The sequence below is a fragment of the Cherax quadricarinatus genome, chromosome 37 (assembly GCF_038502225.1).
Source record: "Cherax quadricarinatus isolate ZL_2023a chromosome 37, ASM3850222v1, whole genome shotgun sequence".
In the NCBI taxonomy this organism is placed as follows: domain Eukaryota; kingdom Metazoa; phylum Arthropoda; class Malacostraca; order Decapoda; family Parastacidae; genus Cherax; species Cherax quadricarinatus.
The window spans coordinates 5,337,020-5,360,181 of NC_091328.1; the positions used below are offsets into that span (position 1 = coordinate 5,337,020).

At 36.9% G+C, this 23,162-nt stretch overlaps 1 protein-coding gene across 4 annotated transcripts in view; it reads right to left on the minus strand.

Annotated features, from left to right (window-relative positions):
- The window catches only part of hyd (E3 ubiquitin-protein ligase hyd), a 112,200-nt gene that overhangs the window by 84,307 nt on the left and 4,731 nt on the right, over positions 1-23,162 (minus strand). For all 4 annotated transcript variants that reach the window (XM_070091806.1, XM_070091807.1, XM_070091809.1 and 1 more), the window contains exons 2-14: positions 17,857-18,057; positions 14,847-15,087; positions 12,070-12,287; positions 8,395-8,573; positions 6,964-7,169; positions 6,524-6,709; positions 5,629-5,805; positions 5,053-5,171; positions 4,234-4,377; positions 3,137-3,333; positions 2,706-2,869; positions 2,025-2,205; positions 1,338-1,492 (exon numbers count right to left, since the gene is read on the minus strand). In XM_070091806.1, coding sequence (XP_069947907.1) covers positions 1,338-1,492; positions 2,025-2,205; positions 2,706-2,869; positions 3,137-3,333; positions 4,234-4,377; positions 5,053-5,171; positions 5,629-5,805; positions 6,524-6,709; positions 6,964-7,169; positions 8,395-8,573; positions 12,070-12,287; positions 14,847-15,087; positions 17,857-18,057 — 2,368 coding nt within the window. The remainder of the gene's footprint in view (positions 1-1,337; positions 1,493-2,024; positions 2,206-2,705; positions 2,870-3,136; positions 3,334-4,233; positions 4,378-5,052; positions 5,172-5,628; positions 5,806-6,523; positions 6,710-6,963; positions 7,170-8,394; positions 8,574-12,069; positions 12,288-14,846; positions 15,088-17,856; positions 18,058-23,162) is intronic.

A 23,162-nucleotide genomic window follows, 5' to 3' on the forward strand; every position in this document is an offset into this window, starting at 1 on the left:
TCATTCACTGCTATGGTGATGGTTAAAAGGGGCAGACTTTTCTTAGGTAAAATTTCCATATAATATTAGGGCTACTAGGCTAGTTTACAATAAAAAAAAATTATTCTCATCTGAGCAATAATTTTGAAAACTTATTCAGTTTAGTATAAAAACTGAGACTTCCCTTCATGCACAAATAAGTGACCAAAGAAATGCTCAACCTCTTTAGTACATCAAATTTGCTATATAGTACTGAAATACCATTTAAAGCATTAAAAATTCATATCTGGGAGAAAGATCTCAAGTTTTATTTTAAGAAAACAAAAACAAATCCACATGTTAAAATTTCAAGCATATATAGTTCTGCACGGTAAACATCCAGAGTATACACTCGCTCACTCTCTCTGTCCCACAAAAACATAATGTATGTACATTTCAAACAGTAATGACCCAGAGTACATTCACATGAAACCATGAAACAAAGATACAATATTACAGCCAAATTGATCTGATATTGCTAAGCATACACACAGATGACAGTTGAGGGCTGCCATGCAGCTAACACAAATGTTCCACTTCTCCATTCATCACTACTTAATCAGCCCCTCAGGTATAGTGTGAAGAGGAATAGAGGATGAGGAAGACAAAGAAAGGGAGACATAAAAGAGGGGAAAATGGAAGAGATACAAGAAGGATAGGTAGACTAGAAGTTGTAGAATTAGATAGAAAGGGAGGATTAGATGAATAGAGAGAGAGAGAGACAGACAGAGAGAGAGAGAGAGAGACAGACAGAGAGAGAGAGAGAGAGACAGACAGACAGACAGAGAGACAGAGAGACAGACAGACAGAGACAGACAGAGAGACAGAGACAGAGACCGAGAGAGACAGACAGAGAGAGACAGAGAGACAGAGAGACAGAGAGACAGACAGACAGACAGACAGACAGACAGACAGACACAGAGACAGAGAGACAGACAGACAGAGACAGAGACAGAGAGACAGACAGAGACAAACAGAGACAGAGACAGACAGAGAGAGAAAGAGTACTGAATGGAAATGTGATAGAATGGAAAGGGAATGAAGTGGATAGAGTGGAAGGAAAGGGAATAAAGAGGAGTGGATGCAGATGTAGGTGAAGGATAGAGGGGGGAGGTTAAAAAGGAAGTGGAATAAAGAGAGTGGATGGAGAGGAAGGAAAGGATGAAGAGGAGACAAAGGAAGGGGGATACAGAAGAAAGGAAAATAATGTACATAGTAGGTAGTTTATAAAACATAAATATATTATATATATAGTGTTCAACAAAATTGGAGTAAGAGACAATCATTAGACATTTTCGTATAATCATTTATCAACATACCTCTCCTGTTATTGTTAAGGATATGCTAGAAGGCTCAGATCCCATAAATGCTGTACTATCAGTAGGGAACACACATTCCTGCTCAGCCTTCCCAGAACTCAGATTGTAAATGACGTAAGTCAGACGACTTCCATTCTTAACGATGGCATGTATCCCTATTGAAAAAATACCCATGCAAAAAGAAAAAAAATGACGTTTAACTTCATGGCTTAAATTTTAAAATTATCAAATGTTACACACTTACATCCTACCCTAGCAATACCAAAAATTCATGGTATAGAGTAGATAAATAATTAGTAAGAGTACCCACTGCTTAGGAAGTTTCATCACCTTCATGGAGTGGCAAGGTATTGGCTAAAAAAAAGAAAATTATGGAAAAAGAATTGATACACTGTACACTAAAACCTCAAGGAAAAATTACAAATTTCTATGTTTACAACTATGAGGTTTTGCACCTTGAACAGCTAAATTTGTTCTAAAGACTAAAGCAACACCAGTCTATGCTCTAGAGTAGCGGTATTTAACCTCTGCTTACTGGCAGGTACCCTCGAGCTAGCTAACAAAACTAATAACCCCCATCCCATATTAATAATAATAAAGTTGTGGGCTATTCTAGAAACTAGCTAAAAAAGCAAATTACACTACTTTCCAAGTTAACAGAGCTAAAAAAATTAAGTATCATTGTACCTCTACCATCCACTGCCACAGTTAGGATTTGGCCTTGCTCTGTCACTGGAATACGCTTGGGTGTTTTCTGATAACAGTCTGGAACACGAGGATTTCCCCCAGCACGAATCACTTGCAACTGATCTCGGTGGATCACACGTAGGTTACCTTTACCCTCCTTCGTCTGAGGTACCACAACCACCTGTAAAGAGTGACGTGTAATTTTCAAATCAGTCTTTCATGGGAAACTAACAATCTGATGTAAATTTAAATTAATCTGCATTTCCATTGCTTTCTTGCATAATGTATTTCATCATCAAGGTAGCACAGCAAATTACCTGTCCATGATTTTGATGATCTGGAATACAAGTGTTTGAGAGCTTTAGTTCTTGAGCCATTTTATCTACTTTTCTCCTGAATTACAGGCAAGATTGGCTCATAGTTCAATGAACGCATTTATTATTTTTTAAGAAAAATATGTGGTGATGTATTTTTCAAAAACAACTGTACATGCCAAACTGTACACACACAACTGTTCACCAAATGTGAATATATAAAAATCCATTTTTTTCTAAGGAAGTAATAACACGTGACAGTCAAATAACAGAGCTGCAATACATAGCATGCTCGATCCCCTTTACTATAAAACTAATGCATAAAAATGAGCAAAGTAAGATAACCCCATAGAAAGAAAAGACTTACTTGATTCCCATCAACAGCAAGAACCTCCCCAATTGGTACTGGTCTTGTATCCTCTACAAATATTACATCTCTCAAAGGCCATTCTTCCTCATCAAATCGCTCCATTTCATCACGAGGCACTGGTCGTTTTCCACGTTTGTATGAAGCAGGAGATGTTATTGATCCTAATTAAACATTAAAATGTTATTTTGCTGCACTTAAAACTAAACTAAACCTTTATACAAGTCAAATTACTTGTCACAATTTGTCATCAAATAATCAAATCTTAAATTTAAAAAGCATGACAGAAATAATGCATATCACTATTAGCATTAATAAAATTTAATGTACAAATATGATTCAGACCTTGCTAGAAGAAGGTATGCTTTCAAATATTTACACTTTGAAATAGAAAACACTAGTAAAAACCTAGAAAATTTGGCATCAGAGACCTGTGTCTGAGCAAGTACTGGATGCAGGAGATGGTGGGGGTGGCATGTCCAACTTATCAGAAGATTCCTTGCTATCCCCACACTTCAGTATTTTGGTTGCTGACCCCAACACTTCTGATGACAAGGTTTTCTTTTCCCCTCCACCACTTCCACTATTGTTAGTGATACTGCTACCACTGCTGTTGTTCGTTATGCCACTACAAAAATTATTAAAAGAAGGTTACCAACTTCCTTTCAACATCAATACATACAATATGCATGGCTTATATGAATCAAAGTAATTATTCAACAGCACTAACATTTTTGAAGTGCAGACTTTTTTTTTTAATACATCGGCCATTTCCCATCGAGGTAGAGTGACCCAAAAAAAAAAAAAAAAAAAAAACCTTTCACCATCATTCACACAATCACTGTCTTTGCAGAAGTGCTCAGATATGACAGTTCAGATGTCACTACAAACAACAAATATCCAAAACCCCTCCTTTAAAGTGCAGGCATTGTACTTCCCACCTCTAGAACTCAAGTCCGGCTAACCAGTTTCTCCTGAATCCCTTCACACTCCAACAGCTCGTTAAGTCCCAAAAACCATTCATCTCCATTCACTCCTGTCTTAACATGCTCAAACATCCCTGCTGTATGTCCAAGTGTGTAGATACACACTTTAATTTAAATCTCTTTTCATTCTTTGATAACTTCTTAATTAAAACTGAAAAGATTTCTGTATGCATTTAAAGGTGACAATGTAGTCACTAACACCTAGTTTAGCCAATATAAGCAAATAGATGCACAGTACAGCATTTTCCTTGTACATAATACAATACAAACTACAGTGGTACCTCAGGATACGAAAATAATTCGTTCCAGAAAGCTGTTCGAGTGCCGATACCAAATGAATTTTTTTCCCATGAGGAATAATGTAAATTAGATTAATCCGTTTCAGACCCCCAAAAATGCACTTACGAAAGCACTTACATAAATACACTTACACAACTGTTCAAGCTTTGAGCTGTTCATATCCCGAGGTACCACTATTATTTTACAAAATAAAAGAAACATCAAAACTTTTAAGGTAGAAATTCAAAGAAAACCTATCTCACCTTTGTGTAATGGAAGAGCCGCTACTACTAGTCTGGAAACCTGAAGTGGTGCTGTTGCTTGACCCACCTACACCATTACCACCACCACTTGACCCTCCACTGTTGCCTCCACTTATCACCCCACCAGGAGGAAGAATTTTGAATCTGAAACAAACCATATCAAATCATGTTTTGCCATCATTTGTCAAATTAAAATTTTCAGCATTTTTGTTAATAAATCAAGAATATAATTCAATACACAAGTAACCTGCACATAGGAGAGGAGAGCTTACAATGACATTTCAGCCCGACTTGGACCATTTACAAAAATCACGCTGCTCAATTTTATAAGTGGTCCAAGTCAGACTGAAACGTCTTTTGTAAGCTCTTCTCTCCTATGTGCAGGTTATTTGCATATTGTTCCAATCATGGTATTGAGCCTTTTTGTTCAATATAGTTCCAATTATTTTTTAAATATAGGAAAATATATTATACAAGCTTTTCAAGACAAGGCATCTAGGCATTCAAAATGTATATGGTCAATACACATCTGTTTATAAAAAAAAACTACAGAAGCAAGAAAGATAAACTTCAGTATATGGATATAAAAAATACAAAATTTAACATAATTCATACATGTATTACTTTTCCCAGATAAGTCCTAGTGCTGCAAATTTATAGTGCATGATAGTGCCAAACAACAAATACATGTTTAAGTAATACCTGTAAAACTGAATATAAAAAATTAGCAAAGTAACAAGTAATGAGAAAATAAGAAAATACATTTTAATAAAACAATGAACACCCTTGAAAGGAATATTTACTAAGAGTCAAACAGACCTGCATGTATCACTGAGATTCCAGGCAGCATTCAGAAGCTGACCAATCTTGGGAACACCACCAGATGTTGAGAATGCCAAAGCTCCAGAGTGATACATCGGTGATGATCGCATTCCCACCTGCAATTTATGAACAATACTGTAGCTTATACCATATAACTCAAAGACCACAAATTCATGGCCCTTAGGATGCATTATACTTCAATGATATACAGATTGCACATAAAGGCTTATTTCAAATCAGGGTCAACTGACAATGATCATGATGTTAACAATAAATAAGTCATTGATTTTCAAGTTTATTTGGTTCAAATGCGAGTTGTTAAATACCCACTTCTGCTTTTTACTTTTTTTCAAGTGCAGCTCCATACAAATCTGAAATGTTAATATAACCCACTTGCACAAAATGGTTAGTCAGCCCTGCTGTAACTTCTTGATGGTACATAATTACTTCACTTCATGTGATATGTGAGAATTATACAGCTTTGTTTTTAACACTGCTGACTGTGGTAAAATAAACATTACATTTTAAATTGTTTTAAAAGAAGAAGTAAGCCAGTTAAAAATAGTGACTTACCTGAACTCCCTCTGTGATCTCTGAACGTTGTTTGCGACTTTTGCTGCGAAATTTTTCCCAAAGTTTTTTCCGTTGGTTAAATGGCAACACCCCCCACCAGAAGAGTGACCCAGATTCACACCAGGCACACGTGTACAGCTGACAAGTGTGAAGCGACAATATGCGGTCATTCTGTAACTAGAATTACAAAAAAAAGTTATAAATAAACCAAGCTATATTTTATGATTTATTTTATAAACAAGAGCACAAAGCATGAAGGGAACTTTGGAAAGTAATGAACATTCATTAGGTAGAATGACCAGTCACTTGTGAAAAGGTAGACTTGTAGGAAATTAAAGTGCATATTGAATATGAATAAAAATTTCTAAAAATTACCTGCCCTCTTTAAGTGATTACAATAAACAATAGATCAGCAATACTGCCAAAGTGCAAAACTCAACAAGCTTCCATTTTACATTCCTATGAGATGAGGATACCAAATAGGCAAGTACAGCAATTCATCATTAATAATAGTGCCTGGGGTATGGCATATAAATAAGTTTGATCCAAGGGAAGGGGAGGTCCAATTCCTTGTCCCAAGAGCACTTCACCAATATAAAGATATCTTCCATGACGTGAAGAATATATTTTAAACAAAGTTTTTTTGCACCATTTACACTGGAATGAAATTATGTATTTAGGATAAGCCAAGAACCCCAATATATAGAAAACTTTCAACCAAAAATATAATAAAGAACAATATAAAACAACAAATATGAATTTAAGTAGGCAGTTTACAACAGTCTTAAGTAAAAATAAAGCCCACTTACATTACTGTATAATGAAAGGCACTGTACATTTTCCCATAAATTCTGGGAAATTATACCTACAATAAGAAAAGACATCACAATCATACCTCTGGAAATGTTTGTGCAGGTTGTTCTAGTTTAGTAGCTACATCAGCTAAGGTCTCATCAAGCCAAGTAGCCACACGACCAGATTCTGTTGCAACACTGCACCTGACACCAGCAGCACTAATGGCCACCACTCTCTCCCCAGCTAGTCCAAGAGGCACTGCTTTTGGATGATGCACACTTGGTAGCTGATGCCCAGAAAGATAAGCCTACATTAATAAACATTAAAACACACTTGTCTTTTTTTTTTTTTAAACACAATGGCCATCTCCCACCAAGGTAGAGTGACCTGAAAAAGAAGAAACACCTTTACCATCATTCACTATCACTGCCTTGCCATGAGGTGCAAATACTTCAGTTTACATGTTTTCCAAAAATGTAGCAAACATTTAATAAATAATATAAATAAAGGGGTAAACAAAATCAGTTTAGAATTCAATACCTCAGGGTGCACGTAAGGATCTTTGTCTGCCCAACGCCACTGGTACAGCTGCCCTGTGGTAGACACGGCCACCAGTTCAGAATGGAGAGCAGCGATGTGTGAGAACCGTGGGACTGACTGGTTTCCTTGTCTCTCTGGCCAGTACTGCAGACTGTCTGCCACATCAATGGCATCTGGTAGAAGGGAATCTTTTTTCTTTCCCGTTTCTGTAACAGTTACAAAATTATTGCATTTGAAAACTAAACAGATCATTTCTATTAAAGATATTCTTGAGTTCACACCAACTTCTTGTGCTGCCATTGAATTATGTTTGTTTTTTTTTGTCTATTTTTCTTCCACTAACAGTCATGTGCCAAGACAATAACAGTACAATAAGTTATTCATAAAAATATTTTTAAAATACCAGTGCAAGCTATACATTTACACTATTACGAAGAAAAAAGTGAAAACTGTTCATCTTAAATTTAAACATGGTAACAGTTACTATCACAAATCAGTGCCCTCTCCAAAACTCTGTATGTAGGTGTTAATACAACTTTGTAGCTACATTACAAATTTCTTTATTATATTCTCCCTTACATTTTTTTCATTGTCTTCCTCCTCTCCTTTATTTATGAAGACTTTTCATTCATTACTTTTTAAAGGTCAAATCCATAGCAGTATCATGCCTTTTACTGCTATGTTTAGAACAGGAGACTATAGACTAATGTAGTTATTTTAAAAAAATAAGTCATGACTCAGCTAGTTCAGTGGCTTAGGCACTGGCCGTGAGTTTTATGATTCGCTTGCCAGGGGTTCAAATCCCACCCGTTCCGTGGTTTGATTAAAAAATGTCATGTCTAAACACTAAGTGCACTCTGAGCACTGCGACACGAATCAAGGGCAATGGCATAACAACCAATGGGTTACCAGCCAGACTCGGTTGTTCACGTGGGAACATCATGACAATTTATGTCACACTTCTCAGATCAGGTGTCTTTGCAGATCTGGACTTTGAGTAGGTCTTAATTAACTATTTGAGCTAAGTGTGTTCATCACATTACTTTCTGTACCAGAGTATCATTATTTGTATAAGGACATAAGTATTTTTCAATCTGACTGGTTGTACTAAATGCTTGCTATAGGCCATCCCTCACAAACTCAAAAGTCCATCCTCATAATTTCTTTCTCATAACATATAAAACGTAAGTTGTAGTATAGATACTATGCACAGTCGTACTGGTAAAAGACAAAATGATTTTCACTTAATTATGTTTTTCACCTTAAATTTCAATCACAAATTATCCCCACAACTGAGGAACGGTTTACACCCTTCTATTAAAAGAACTTTGCTGTATTATTTTTCATCAGCTACAAAAAAAACAATTTTAAGTATACTTATCCCAAAACAAACAAACCTCATTTAGCTTATTCAGCCTGGTATAAACAAACCTGTATGGGGTTGCGTGACTCTAACCGACAGCAGCGCGTTCGAGAGCCACTTACGGGGTCCCGAGTAGTGACGGTCACGCCACCTAAGTTCTCTGTCTGCACGGTGTTCCGAGCCAGTAGATCCAGCAGAACCCTCACGATCTCTCTCACCTGCTCGCCCACGGCTTCCACCAGATCGACTGAAGATTTAAATGTCACCATATTAAGCTTGAGCATAAAAAAAAGGTGCAACAATCTTAGCATCTAGTGAAATCTAGTACCACCTCACCAAAAAGGCTATTCTGATAGAATTACTATGTAAGAAATCCCTTGCACAATCACCAATTATCCACTTGTGGACTGACATTTTCAAAGCAGTGTATAGAACTTCTTGTTTGAAGTTTGTAAGAATTATCCACAGTTCCCCTATTAAACAAAAGGCACAAACGGATTCATTCATAATCTAATTTTTTTTTTTTTTTTTTTTTTCAACAAGTCGGCCGTCTCCCACCGAGGCAGGGTGACCCAAAAAAGAAAGAAAATCCCCAAAAAGAAAATACTTTCATCATCATTCAACACTTTCACCACACTCGCACATTATCACTGTTTTTGCAGAGGTGCTCAGAATACAACAGTCTAGAAGCATACACATATAAAGATACACAACATATCCCTCCAAACTGCCAATATCCCAAACCCCTCCTTTAAAGTGCAGGCATTGTACTTCCCATTTCCAGGACTCAAGTCCGACTATATGAAAATAACCGGTTTCCCTGAATCCCTTCACTAAATATTACCCTGCTCACACTCCAACAGATCGTCAGGTCCCAAGTACCATTCGTCTCCATTCACTCCTATCTAACACGCTCACGCACGCTTGCTGGAAGTCCAAGCCCCTTGCCCACAAAACCTCCTTTACACCCTCTCTCCAACCCTTTCGAGGACGACCCCTACCCCGCCTTCCTTTCCCTATAGATTTACATGCTTTCCATGTCATTCTACTTTGATCCATTCTCTCTAAATGACCAAACCACCTCAACAACCCCTCTTCTGCCCTCTGACTAATACTTTTATTAACTCCACACCTTCTCCTAATTTCCACACTCCGAATTTTCTGCATAATATTTACACCACACATTAATTTTTAAATGGCCTGAGGCTAGGTGGTTTCTACTATGTTTCACTGACAAATGAAGGTCTACGATAGGTCACTGATGTTGCGCGTTTTTGTCCTCAGGTCACATCAGTTCACTATCCACTGTAATATTACTCCACTTCCCCACCTACAGAGTTTATCAATGTGTAGTGTACCCTCTGTTTTTTGCCATGATGAACAACTTAGCTGCCAGAAGCAAGGTGCTAGTAACCCCCTTCTCCTGTATAAATTACTAAATTTTAAAAGGAAAAACTTTCGTTTTTCTTTTTAGGTCACCCTGCCTCGGTGGAATATGGCAGGTTCATTGGAAAAAAAAAATAGCTTAGTCTAGGGGTGTGGCAAAGTATGTTTTTATCTTGTATAACAGTATTACAAAAGGCCAGGGTTGGAAATTACATATCCAAATGAGAGAGATCTCAAAATAATTTCTTCAATTAAATTGTGGTAAAAAAGTGAAATGACCTGAGCAATGATACAACTGAAATTCATTCCATCAGATTTTCAAAAAGACATGACTGAGCTATTTGGTATCAGTCACACAAAAATTAAAAGGAAGTACCAAATGCTGGAGTTCAACCCCCATAAACTTTAACAGGTATACACATACATAAACTCCAGTTCCTAATCAGCAGAAATCACACTATTTTTAGCCTAGTAAAGTAAGACCCCTTGATTAAAAAAAAAGAAAATCCTGTAACCATTATAATTAACCTTTTCACTGTCAGTGCCGTAGTACTACGGCTTGAAAGCCAGTGTTGGTGTCGTAGTACTACGCCAAAATTCTAGCGGCTTCAAATCTAGCGGGAGAAAGCTGGTAGACCTACTTGTGAGAGAATGGGTCTGTGTGGTCAGTGTGCGCAGTATAAAAACAAATCGGGGAGCAAGTGGTGCATTATGGAAATGCCATTTCAGTAGTCCTTGTTCATGTTCACCATGCCTAGTGGTAAGAAATACTTTACTCCCCGGCAAACTTGGGACTCTTCCCTTCCCAAGTGATAGTTCTAACACAGATGGAAGTGCCAGTGAAGATGAATTTCATGGTTTTGAGGAGTTTGTGACTAAAAGCAATGCCCAGGACACCAGATACAGATAGTGAAAAGGGAAGACAGTGTGGGTGGTGGGGAAGGCAGCGTGGATGGTGGGGAAGGTGATGTGGGTGGGGAAGACAGCATGGGTGGTTGGGAAGACGGTGTGAAAGTTTATTCAGGTATACACGAATACAGATACATAGTAGTATGTGTAGAGAACCTAGGATAACCCAAAAAAGTCAAAGTGACTTATTTCCAGAATAGGTGGTGGGAAGACAGTGTGGGTGTGGGGAAGGCAGCATGTGTAGTGAGGAAGGCAGCAAGGGTGGTGGGGAAGGCAGCATGGGTGGTGGGGAAGGCAGCATGGGTGGTGGGGAAGGCAGTGTGGATAGTGGGGAAGATGGTGTGGGTGGGGAAGACAGCATGGGTGGTTTGGAAGATGTACACAAATACAGTTAGATAGATTATCATATATAGTAGCATGTGTAGAGAACTTGGGATAACCCAAAAAAATCAGAGACTTATTTCCAGAATGGGTGGTGGGAAAGACAGTGTGGATGGGGAGGAAGGCAGCATGGGTGGTGGGGAAGACAGTGTGGGTGGGGAAGGCAGCGTGGGTTTGTGTAAACAAGTTTTGTTAACAATATAATGATAACAATGTTCATGCAGTTATTGTGTTGCATACGAGTGGATATATATACACTATGCATTATATTGGTCTCTCAGACCACAAGAGTTACTTGAAAAAATAAAATATTAGAAACGAAAAAATAGAATAAAAGTAAAAACAATATTACTGAGTGAGCGGTAGTCGCCGATGTTGCCATAAGCAGTTCACTTTGTCAACTTCACATCTCTATATCTCGGAAAGTACTGATCGTAAATCCTTTTATTTCTTTTAAAACACTCAGAAAAGTATTCTCAAGATTTTGGTAAGAAAAAGTAATATATATATATATATATATATATATATATATATATATATATATATATATATATATATATATATATATATATATATATATATATATATATATATATATATATATATATATATATATATATATATATATATATATATATATATATATATATATATATATATATATATATATATATATATATATATATATATATATATATATATATATATATATATATATATATATATATATATATATATATATATATATATATATATATATATATATATATATATATATATATATATATATAATTATATATATATATATATATATATATATATATATATATATATATATATATATATATATATATTTCAACACTGAGAGCAAGTTTGTGATCAGGGCTCTCGACAGTGAAAGGGTTAAAAATGCTACAAAAATACAATAAAACACTAAAAATACTACAAAAATGTGACAAACACTGCAGGAAAATAATGCAAGCTATTACAAAAACACTATAAAAACTTTAAAAACAATACAAACACACTACAAAACAAAATTTACATTAACAAAATTTTTCCTTCACCTGCGAACTGAAGAATACCCAAACATATCATCGGAGAACATGGCATCTGCATCGATTATAACAGAGGGATGGTCGGCAGCAACAGAAATGCCAGCATCTAGGAGGGAAATGAGGTCTTCTGGCACATAGGAATCACCACTCTCCTCTGGCTCCTCAACGTCTTCATCGTCACGTGACAATAAATTGTTCACCGCCAGGTTCACATCAAGGTTGGTTCTCTGTTGTGGTTTATATGTATTATCACATATATTATAATATGATTAACACAAATACACACCCATTATACATTAAAAACCACGTTTTACATTTTAAGTATCGTACCTTTAAAAGAAATAAGGTTTTTACCCTTGACAACATATATACAAGAGTAAAAACCTTTAATATTAAGCTACAGAACAGGTTTCAGAGAAATGAGAAAATATTAATGTTCATAATGAATGATATATATACTTTCAGCACACACACGCATGCGCGCACACACACACACACACACACATGGTGAGGTGTCAGAGTGGGTGCCTGTAATAAGCAGGGTTCCACAGGGAATCAGTCCTAGGACCGGTGCTGTTTCTGGTACGTATTTGTGAATGACATGATGGAAGGAATAGACTCCGAAGTGTCCCAGTTTGCAGATGACTTGAAGTTGATGAGAAGAATTCAATTGGTCGAGGACCAGGCAGAACTACAAAGGGATCTGGACAGGCTGCAGGCTTGGTCCAGCAACTGGCTCCTGGAGTTCAACCCTACCAAGTACAAAGTCATAAAGACTGGGGAAGGGCAAAGAAGACAGCAGACAGAGTACAGTCTAAGGTGCCAGAGACTACAAATCTCACTCAAGGAAAAGGATCTTAGGGTGAGCATAACACCAGGCACATCTCCTGAGGCGCACATCAGCCAAGTAACTGTTGCAGCATACGGGCGCCTAGCAAACCTAAGAACAGTATTCCAACATCTTAATAAGGAATCATTCAGGACCCTGTACACTGTGTACGTTAGGCCCATATTGGAGTATACAGCACCAGTTTGGACCCAACACTTAGCCAAGCTCACAAGGAAACTTGAGAAAGTGCAAAGGTTCGCAACAAGACTAGTCCCAGAGCTAAGAAGTATGTCCTACAAGGAGAGGTTAAGGGAAATCAATCTGACAACACTGGAAGACAGGAGAGATGGGGGGGATATGATAACGGCATATAAAATACTGTGAGGAATCGACAAGGCGGACAGAGACAGGATGTTCCAGAGATGGGACACAGCAACAAGGGGTCACAGTTGGAAGTTGAAGGCTCAGATGAATCACAGGGATGTCAGGAAGTATTTCTTTGGTCACAGAGTTGTCAGGAAGTGGAACAGTCTGGGAAGTGATATAGTGGGGGCAGGATCCATAAAAAGCTTTAAGAAGCTGTATGATAAAGTGCATGGAGCAGGAAGAATGACCTGGTAGTGACCAGTGAAGAGGTGGGGCCAGGAGCTGTAACTTGACCCCTGCAACCACAACTGGGCGAGTACACACACACATTAAAATTACTTACACTGCATAATATTTTTTGCATTTTATTACTTAGCATGTTACAACAAAACACACTGAACTTTCATTTTCTGTTAATATGATATTAGCTTTCTATATGATAATAAAACAAAAATATATAAAGTAGATAAGCTTCTTCAACAACAATGCAAAAAAAATACACAGTATCTAGAATTGAAGGAGTGGAAATTGGTGAAAGATTACCAACATTCATCAAACCAAAATTTTAATATGCAATAGTAGTGTGGGGTTTCCACCAAGAAAATAAATGTGATTAAACTGAAAAGTTAACAAATTATACATAATGATTTCTCCAATTAAAAAATATATCATGAAGAGCAACTGAAAACCCTGAAAGTCTTCATTTCCTGATGGGAATTAAAAAGAGTGAACACTATGCAGCATAAAAAAAAAAAAAAAAAAAAAAAAAAAAAAAAAAAAAAAAAAAAAAAAAAAAAAAAAGAAGACACCATATAACTGATAAAGAATACTTCTTAGCACAATTAACAAAAACAATTGCAAACTGTGAAAAGTGCATACATACATACACACACACACACACACACACACACAGGAGCTCGGACTCGACCCCCGCAACCTCAACTAGGTGAGTACATACATACATGCACACTACATATACGTGCACACTACATATATGCATACACATGCACACTACATACATGCATACACATGCACACTACATACATATACATGCACACTACATACATACATATACATGCACACTACATACATATACATGCACACTACATACATACATATACATGCACACTACATACATACATATACATGCACACTACATACACACATATACATGCACATTACATGCATACATATACATGCACACTACATACATACATATACATGCACACTACATACACACATATACATGCACATTACATGCATACATATACATGCACACTACATGCATACATATACATGCACACTACATACATATACATGCATACTACATACATACATATACATGCATACTACATACATACATATACATGCATACTACATACATACATATACATGCATACTACATACATACATTATCTTGGACACCTTATTTCCTCTTGTAAGAAGAGGGATTCATTGAGGTGGTAGCTTACATTATTACTATTTTTAGTCTTCCTTAAATGATAAACTTTCTAAATTTATATTACCTAATATCAGATAAGCATTTGATAAGACATGAAAATCATAATTTAACAAATAACAACAATCATACCTGCAATTCCCTAATGATAAGGTTGCGGCTCCTGCCCTGAAGCACCACCTGGGCCTGCGATATCAGTTCCTCTGGGACATACTGTGCTGGTAACATGGGACGAGATGAGCCCATAATGACCCCAGCACCACGCCCACGCACTCCCCCAGACCCAGAGGTAGTACGGACAATGCGGCGGCCCCCAGTCGACATGCGAGCTGTCAACTTGGTGCTGCTCTGACTGCTGCTCTTGTTGCAGCTTCTGCCAAGAATAACACTGTCACACTTCATGGTTAATAAATACTTCACCCACCGCAATTTCTTGAAAAATCAGTAAAAGAAAATAAGCAAAAGTTCAGCACTGTACTATACAAAATTCAACATGAAATTTTATTACAAAAATAAAATTTTCCAATTCTAAAAAATATACATTCATGGGCTCTCCAAATACAGTGGACCCCCGACTTATGATATTAATTCATTCCAGAAGTCTGTTCGGGTGCAGTTACCGAACGAATCTGTTCCCATAAGGAATACTGTAAATTAGATTAGTCCGTTTCAGACCCCCAAAAATACACGTACAAAAGCACTTACAAAAATACACTTACATAACTGTTCGAGTTGGGAGCTGATCATAAGGAGGGGGTCCACTGTACTAGCTTTTAACATTCTAGACATCCGAAATACTAGAGTATGTATCTATACTTTATAAATTATTGAAAGTATTTGAGAGAATTACCTAGGAGGTATTAACAAACTCAACAGAAGATCGATATGAGAAATTCATATGCTATTGTGGCAAATTAAAAATTAGCTTTCAAATATATGTATAGAGAAGTTATAAACAGCTGTTTATATATATTAGGCTAAAATTATAATATGCAACAGATCTGTGATGACAAAACACCCACCCACCCACCCAAACACCCACCCACACATGAATAGTCTGGCAAGCGATGTAGTGGAGGTAGGAACAATACATAGTTTTAAGACGAGGTATGATAAAGCTCAAGGAGCAGGAAGTGGGAGGGCCCAACAGCAGTCAGTGAAGAGGAGGAGCCAGGAGCCGAGTATCAACCCCTGCAGCCACAATTAGGTGAGTACAATTAGGTAAGTATACACACACACACACACACACACACACACACACACACACACACACACACACACACACACACACACACACAAAAAAAAAAAAAAAAAAAAAAAAAAAAAAAAAAAAAAAAACGGTAAGCTAAAATCTAGAGAGCTATAAAAGGCTATTAGTGCAAGTTATGAGTCAAGACTGAAAACACTTAAGATACCTTCACTGACTATTAGAAGGAAAAGTGCAGACATATATCACAAAGGATTTTAACCCTTTCAGGGTTGGTGCCATACTAGTACGGCTTGCACGCCAGGGTTGGTGCCGTACTAGTACGCATAAGTTCTAGCGCCTTCAAATCTAGCGAGAGAAAGCTGGTAGGCCTACATATGAAAGAATGGGTCTATGTGGTCAGTGTGCACAGTATAAAAAAATCCTGCAGCACACAGTGCATAATGAAAAAAAAAAAAACTCCTACCGTGTTTTTGGTTTAAAACAGCGACTTTGCAGTGTATTTTCGTATGCTATTTATGGTTGTATTCTAGTTTTCCTGGTCTCATTTTATAGAATGGGAAGACATATTATGGAAACTGAGATGATTTTTGATTGGTTTCACAATGAAAAGTACCTTGAAATTGAGCTCAAAGTAGCAGAAATGTTCGATTTCTGCCAAAGTTCAAAGGTAAACAAATCATGCCACGCGTCCAATACACAACAACTGGTGAGTAATATTCTTTCACAAGTGTGCTGATATTATTTATACCATTTCTACATGAATGCAGTAGTCTGCATAACACAAATCTTCTATTCTTTGTGAGAATAAAAATTCAAAGTGGAAAGCAAAAGAAACATAGCAGAGGCCTGGGGACGTGAGTAATCAACAGAGGAAATGTTATTTTAGTGCCAGGAATGTCTGTCTTGTTTATTCTGGACCCTATTTGGAAATTGGCATCTTTTGAAATTTGTGTGAAATTGGCAAAATTGCCAATTTTTGACCAAGTTACTGGTTAGTTGAAATCGGTAAATGGGTGGTTTCTTGTACTCATTCGATAGACAAAATGGAGTTCAAGTGAAATAGGTATGATTTTTGTCGACTGGTACATTGGAATTGACAGATAATAGGGCTCAAAGTGGGCGAAATTGCCGGTGCATAAACATCATCGAGACCACTAACTTCATGAGAGCATAATTCATACTTTCATACTTTTGGTGTCATTATGATCGGGAAAACATTCTTTATCATTTCATAAGAAAAAATAATTTTTTTCGAAAAATTTCCGACCCTGAGAACAAGTCTAGGAGAGGGCCTGCCGACCCTGTAAGGGTTAAAGAGAAGATAGAGAATATTTCTTACTACCTGCAGCAGAAACAGCAAGAGGCCACAGTTGGAAACCGAAGAAAACATGGAGCCAAAAGGATATCAAAATTTTTCTTTGCAAACAGTGGTTGACCAAGACGAAATTTTAAGAGGTGGTAATCAGTAGTACAACCATTGCAGATTTTAAGAAAATTATACAAAAATTATATCAAAGATGAGACACCACAGCATAGCTCTGCTCTTGAAGCTACAAAAAGTTAACAACACATAGGCAATAACTAAAATCTAAAATACAGTACAGTAGAAATACCCCCCCCCCAAAATGCTGATCTCTCATGTAAGTAAAGTTCTGTAAAAGTCTCATGAAACCAGTGAAATCTGCATTGTAATTGCCTATCTCTGCTGCCTTGTGGCTATTGTGACTATAGTGGGAAAATGATTATACACAATCAAATATAGTTTACATGCCACTTTCTGGAAAAAAAAATTTTTTTGAGTAAATCCTTGAAAGTTGTAGTTTCTAAAAAGCTCTGGTCTAACGTTCTGTATTACCCCAAGTAATTTAGCCAATTTCTCAATCAATATCCAAGAACATGCCACTGGATCAGCAAAATACTGTACTTGCTTACCCCTGTTTGTGGTCTGCTTTGTTGAGATCCAAAGCATCTGTGTTGATAGAAAAGACCAGACGAGCCACACGGCCATCATCAGTGAGGACCGCAATGTGTGATGGCCCAATTGCCACCTGTCGGATATTTTCCCTCAGCCCTGCCACCGCACTCACCCCAACACCGCCTGACCAGTTCAGACGAAGACCCAACTCTTTAAGCCTAGAAAACAAAAAAAATAATTGGTTAATTATATTTTATTAGCAATAATGTCAATATTGTAATCATAAACAAGACTAGCACAATACTTACTCATACTAGAATAAGCAAAATTAAGGGGGTACTAAAAAAAAAAACAAGAAGAAATATTACTGGTTTCAACATTTGTTCAATTTGACAGCTCAAAGAAAATTCTAAATAAAATACCACAAAAAGTACAGAATATTCTTGTGGGTTATTCATGTACCACCTGCAGACTCAAGATAATCATTTACATAAAATGTACACTTGTCCATACTATTGTAAAAGTGCATTTCACCGATTTTTTTTTTTATGAAAAACAAAGAGAGACATATCAAGAACATTATGACGTGTGCTTTAAATTGATGCAGATTTGTCCATGAACTACAGCTATCCACTGTTGACAAAATGAGGAAAATTGTGAGAATGGAACAGTAACAGAAGCATAGGTAGAGGAACTGACCATGTCAGAGGTCAAACCTTCCAAGGCCATACCCACTATAGATGCAAGAGGGCAGCTGCCCCTTATAGAATTTTGGATCAACGTTTACTTTATGCCCATGTGTGCTTTTATGTAAATTCTGAAGTATTCAGTGCATTATGCGACTGAGATATGTATTGAAATTTAATGCCTACGAAAATAAACAGATTTGTTTATACAACCTAACCAAACGTTACCCAACCTAACAGGCAATTTTATAGCTGGTTTAGGTTAGGGTAGGTTTGCTTGTATTATACTGGGTTAACTTATTGAGAGTTAATTGTCAAAATAAAGCTTCTTTCAAATTTGTTCCATATATAACCGTCTCCATTGCAAAACCTTGAGAAAAAGAATTTACCTAAATTACATTTTAATCTATTAGAAACTGAATTAATAATATGAACAAAAAATACCTGTTTTTCCCATGGAATGGATAAGATGGAAGTTTTACAATATATGATATAAAAGATTACCAGAAGTGGATATGCTTCAGAAAAAAAGTGAACACTAAAATTAAATATCTTTAAGTGACCGAGCATCAGGGACACCACTTTCAAGATCTATCTGACAAGGCATACTCCAACCTATTGCATGGGATGGATTATATAAATATCACAAACATTAAAATAAATAAATAAATAAATAAATATTACATAATATATATATATATATATATATATATATATATATATATATATATATATATACAGTGGACCCCCGCTTAACGCTCACCTCCAAATGCGACCAATTATGTAAGTGTATTTATGTAAGTGCGTTTGTACGTGTATGTTTGGGGGTCTGAAATGGACTAATCTACTTCACAATATTCCTTATGGGGAAAAATTCGGTCAGTACTGGCACCTGAACATACTACCGGAGTGAAAAAAGTTCGTTAAGCGGGGGTCCACTGTATATATATATATATATATATATATATATATATATATATATATATATATATATATATATATATATATATATATATATATATACGTATATATATTATATTATATATTATATTTATATATATATTTATATATATATATTATACATTTTATATATATATATTATAGGTAGTAGGTTGGTAGACAGCAACCACCCAGGGAGGTACTACCGTCCTGCCAAGTGAGTGTAAAACGAAAGCCTGTGATTGTTTTACATGATGGTAGGATTGCTGATGTCTTTTGTCTGTCTCATAAATATGCAAGATTACAGGCATGTCTTGCTACTTCTACTTACACTTAGGTCACACTACACATACATGTACACATTTATTTATACACACTCATCTGAGTTTTCTTTAATTTTATCTTAATAGTTCTTGGTCTTATTAATTTTCCTTTTATATCCATGGGGAAGTGGAATAAGAATCTTTCCTCCGTAAGCCATGCGTGTTGTAAAAGTCAACTAAAATGCCGGGAACAATGGGCTAGTAACCCCTTTTCCTGTAAAGATTACTAAAAAGAATAAGAAGAAGAAAATTGTCAAAGTGGGAAGTCTGAATGTGCGTGGATGTTGTGCAGATGATAAGAAAGAGATGATTGTGGATGTTATGAATGAGAAGAAGCTGGATGTCCTGGCTTTAAGTGAAACAAAGCTGAAGGGGGTGGGAGAGTTTCAGTGGAGAGGAATAAATGGGATTAGGTCAGGGGTTTCAAATAGAGTTAGAGCTAAAGAAGGAGTAGCAATAATGTTGAAGGATAAACTATGGCAGGAAAAGAGGGACTATAAATGTATTAATTCAAGGATTATGTGGAGTAAAATAAAGATTGGATGTGAAAAGTGGGTTATAATAAGCGTGTATGCACCTGGAGAAGAGAGAAGTGTAGAGGAGAGAGAGAGATTTTGGGAAATGTTGAGTGAATGCGTGGGGAGTTTTGAATCAAGTGTGAGAGTAATGGTGCTTGGGGATTTCAATGCTAAAGTGGGTAAAAATGTTATGGAGGTAGTAGTAGGTAAATCTGGGGGTGCCAGGGGTAATTGTAAATGGGGAGCATTTAATTGAGATATGTGTAGAAAGAAATTTGGTAATAAGTAATACATATTTTATGAAAAAGAGAATAAATAAATATACAAGGTATGATGTAGCACGTAATGAAAGTAGTTTATTAGATTATGTATTGGTGGATAAAAGGTTGATGGGTAGGCTCCAGGATGTACATGTTTATAGAGGGGCAACTGATATACTGGATCATTATTTAGTTGTAGCTACAGTTAGAGTAAGAGGTAGATGGGAAAAGAGGAAGGTGGCAACAACAAGTAAGAGGGAGGTGAAAGTGTATAAACTAAGGGAGGAGGAAGTTCGGGTGAGATATAAGCGACTATTGGCAGAAAGGTGGGCTAGTGCAAAGATGAGTAGTGGGGGGGTTGAAGAGGGTTGGAATAGTTTTAAAAATGCAGTATTAGAATGTGGGGCATAAGTTTGTGGTTATAGGAGGGTGGGGGCAGGAGGAAAGAGGAGTGATTGGTGGAATGATGAAGTAAAGCGTGTGATAAAAGAGAAAAAGGTAGCTTATGAGAGGTTTTTACAAAGCAGAAGTGTTATAAGAAGAGCAGAGTATATGGAGAGTAAAAGAAAGGTAAAGAGTGGTGAGAGAGTGCAAAAGGAGAGCAGATGATAGAGTGGGAGAGGCACTGTCAAGAAATTTTAATGAAAATAAGAAAAAATTTTGGAGTGAGTTAAACAAGTTAAGAAAGCCTAGGGAAAATATGGATTTGTCAGTTAAAAACAGAGTAGGGGATTTAGTAGATGGGGAGATGGAGGTATTGGGTAGATGGCGAGAATATTTTGAGGAACTTTTAAATGTTAAGGAAGAAACAGAGGCAGTAATTTCATGCACTGGTCAGGGAGGTATACCATCTTTTAGGAGTGAAGAAGAGCAGAATGTAAGTGTGGGGGAGGTACGTGAGGCATTACGTAAAATGAAAGGGGGTAAAGCAGCTGGAACTGATGAGATCATGACAGAAATGTTAAAAGCAGGGGGGGATATAGTGTTGGAGTGGTTGGTACTTTTGTTTAATAAATGTATGAAAGAGAGGAAGGTACCTAGGGATTGGCGGAGAGTATGTATAGTCCCTTTATATAAAGGGAAAGGGGACAAAAGAGACTGTAAAAATTATAGAGGAATAAGCTTACTGAGTATACCAGGAAAAGTGTACGGTAGGGTTATAATTGAAAGAATTAGAGGTAAGACAGAATGTAGGATTGCGGATGAGCAAGGAGGTTTTAGAGTGGGTAGGGGATGTGTAGATCAGGTGTTTACATTGAAGCATATATGTGAACAGTATTTAGATAAAGATAGGGAAGTTTTTATTGCATTTATGGATTTAGAAAAGGCATATGATAGAGTGGATAGAGGAGCAATGTGGCAGATGTTGCAAGTATATGGAATAGGTGGTAAGTTATTAAATGCTGTAAAGAGTTTTTATGAGGATAGTGAGGCTCAGGTTAGGGTGTGTAGAAGAGAGGGAGACTACTTCCCGGTAAAAGTAGGTCTTAGACAGGGATGTGTAATGTCACCATGGTTGTTTAATATATTTATAGATGGGGTTGTAAAGGAAGTAAATGCTAGGGTGTTTGGGAGAGGGGTGGGATTAAATTATGGGGAATCAAATTCAAAATGGGAATTGACACAGTTACTTTTTGCTGATGATACTGTGCTTATGGGAGATTCTAAAGAAAAATTGCAAAGGTTAGTGGATGAGTTTGGGAATGTGTGTAAAGGTAGAAAGTTGAAAGTGAACATAGAAAAGAGTAAGGTGATGAGGGTGTCAAATGATTTGGATAAAGAAAAATTGGATATCAAATTGGGGAGGAGGAGTATGGAAGAAGTGAATGTTTTCAGATACTTGGGAGTTGACGTGTCGGCGGATGGATTTATGAAGGATGAGGTTAATCATAGAATTGATGAGGGAAAAAAGGTGAGTGGTGCGTTGAGGTATATGTGGAGTCAAAAAACGTTATCTATGGAGGCAAAGAAGGGTATGTATGAAAGTATAGTAGTACCAACACTCTTATATGGGTGTGAAGCTTGGGTGGTAAATGCAGCAGCGAGGAGACGGTTGGAGGCAGTGGAGATGTCCTGTTTAAGGGCAATGTGTGGTGTAAATATTATGCAGAAAATTCGGAGTGTGGAAATTAGGAGAAGGTGTGGAGTTAATAAAAGTATTAGTCAGAGGGCAGAGGAGGGGTTGTTGAGGTGGTTTGGTCATTTAGAGAGAATGGATCAAAGTAGAATGACATGGAAAGCATATAAATCTATAGGGGAAGGAAGGCGGGGGAGGGGTCGTCCTCGAAAGGGTTGGAGAGAGGGGGTAAAGGAGGTTTTGTGGGTAAGGGGCTTGGACTTCCAGCAAGCGTGCGTGAGCGTGTTAGATAGGAGTGAATGGAGACGAATGGTACTTGGGACCTGACGATCTGTTGGAGTGTGAGCAGGGTAATATTTAGTGAAGGGATTCAGGGAAACCGGTTATTTTCATATAGTCGGACTTGAGTCCTGGAAATGGGAAGTACAATGCCTGCACTTTAAAGGAGGGGTTTGGGATATTGGCAGTTTGGAGGGATATGTTGTGTATCTTTATATGTGTATGCTTCTAGACTGTTGTA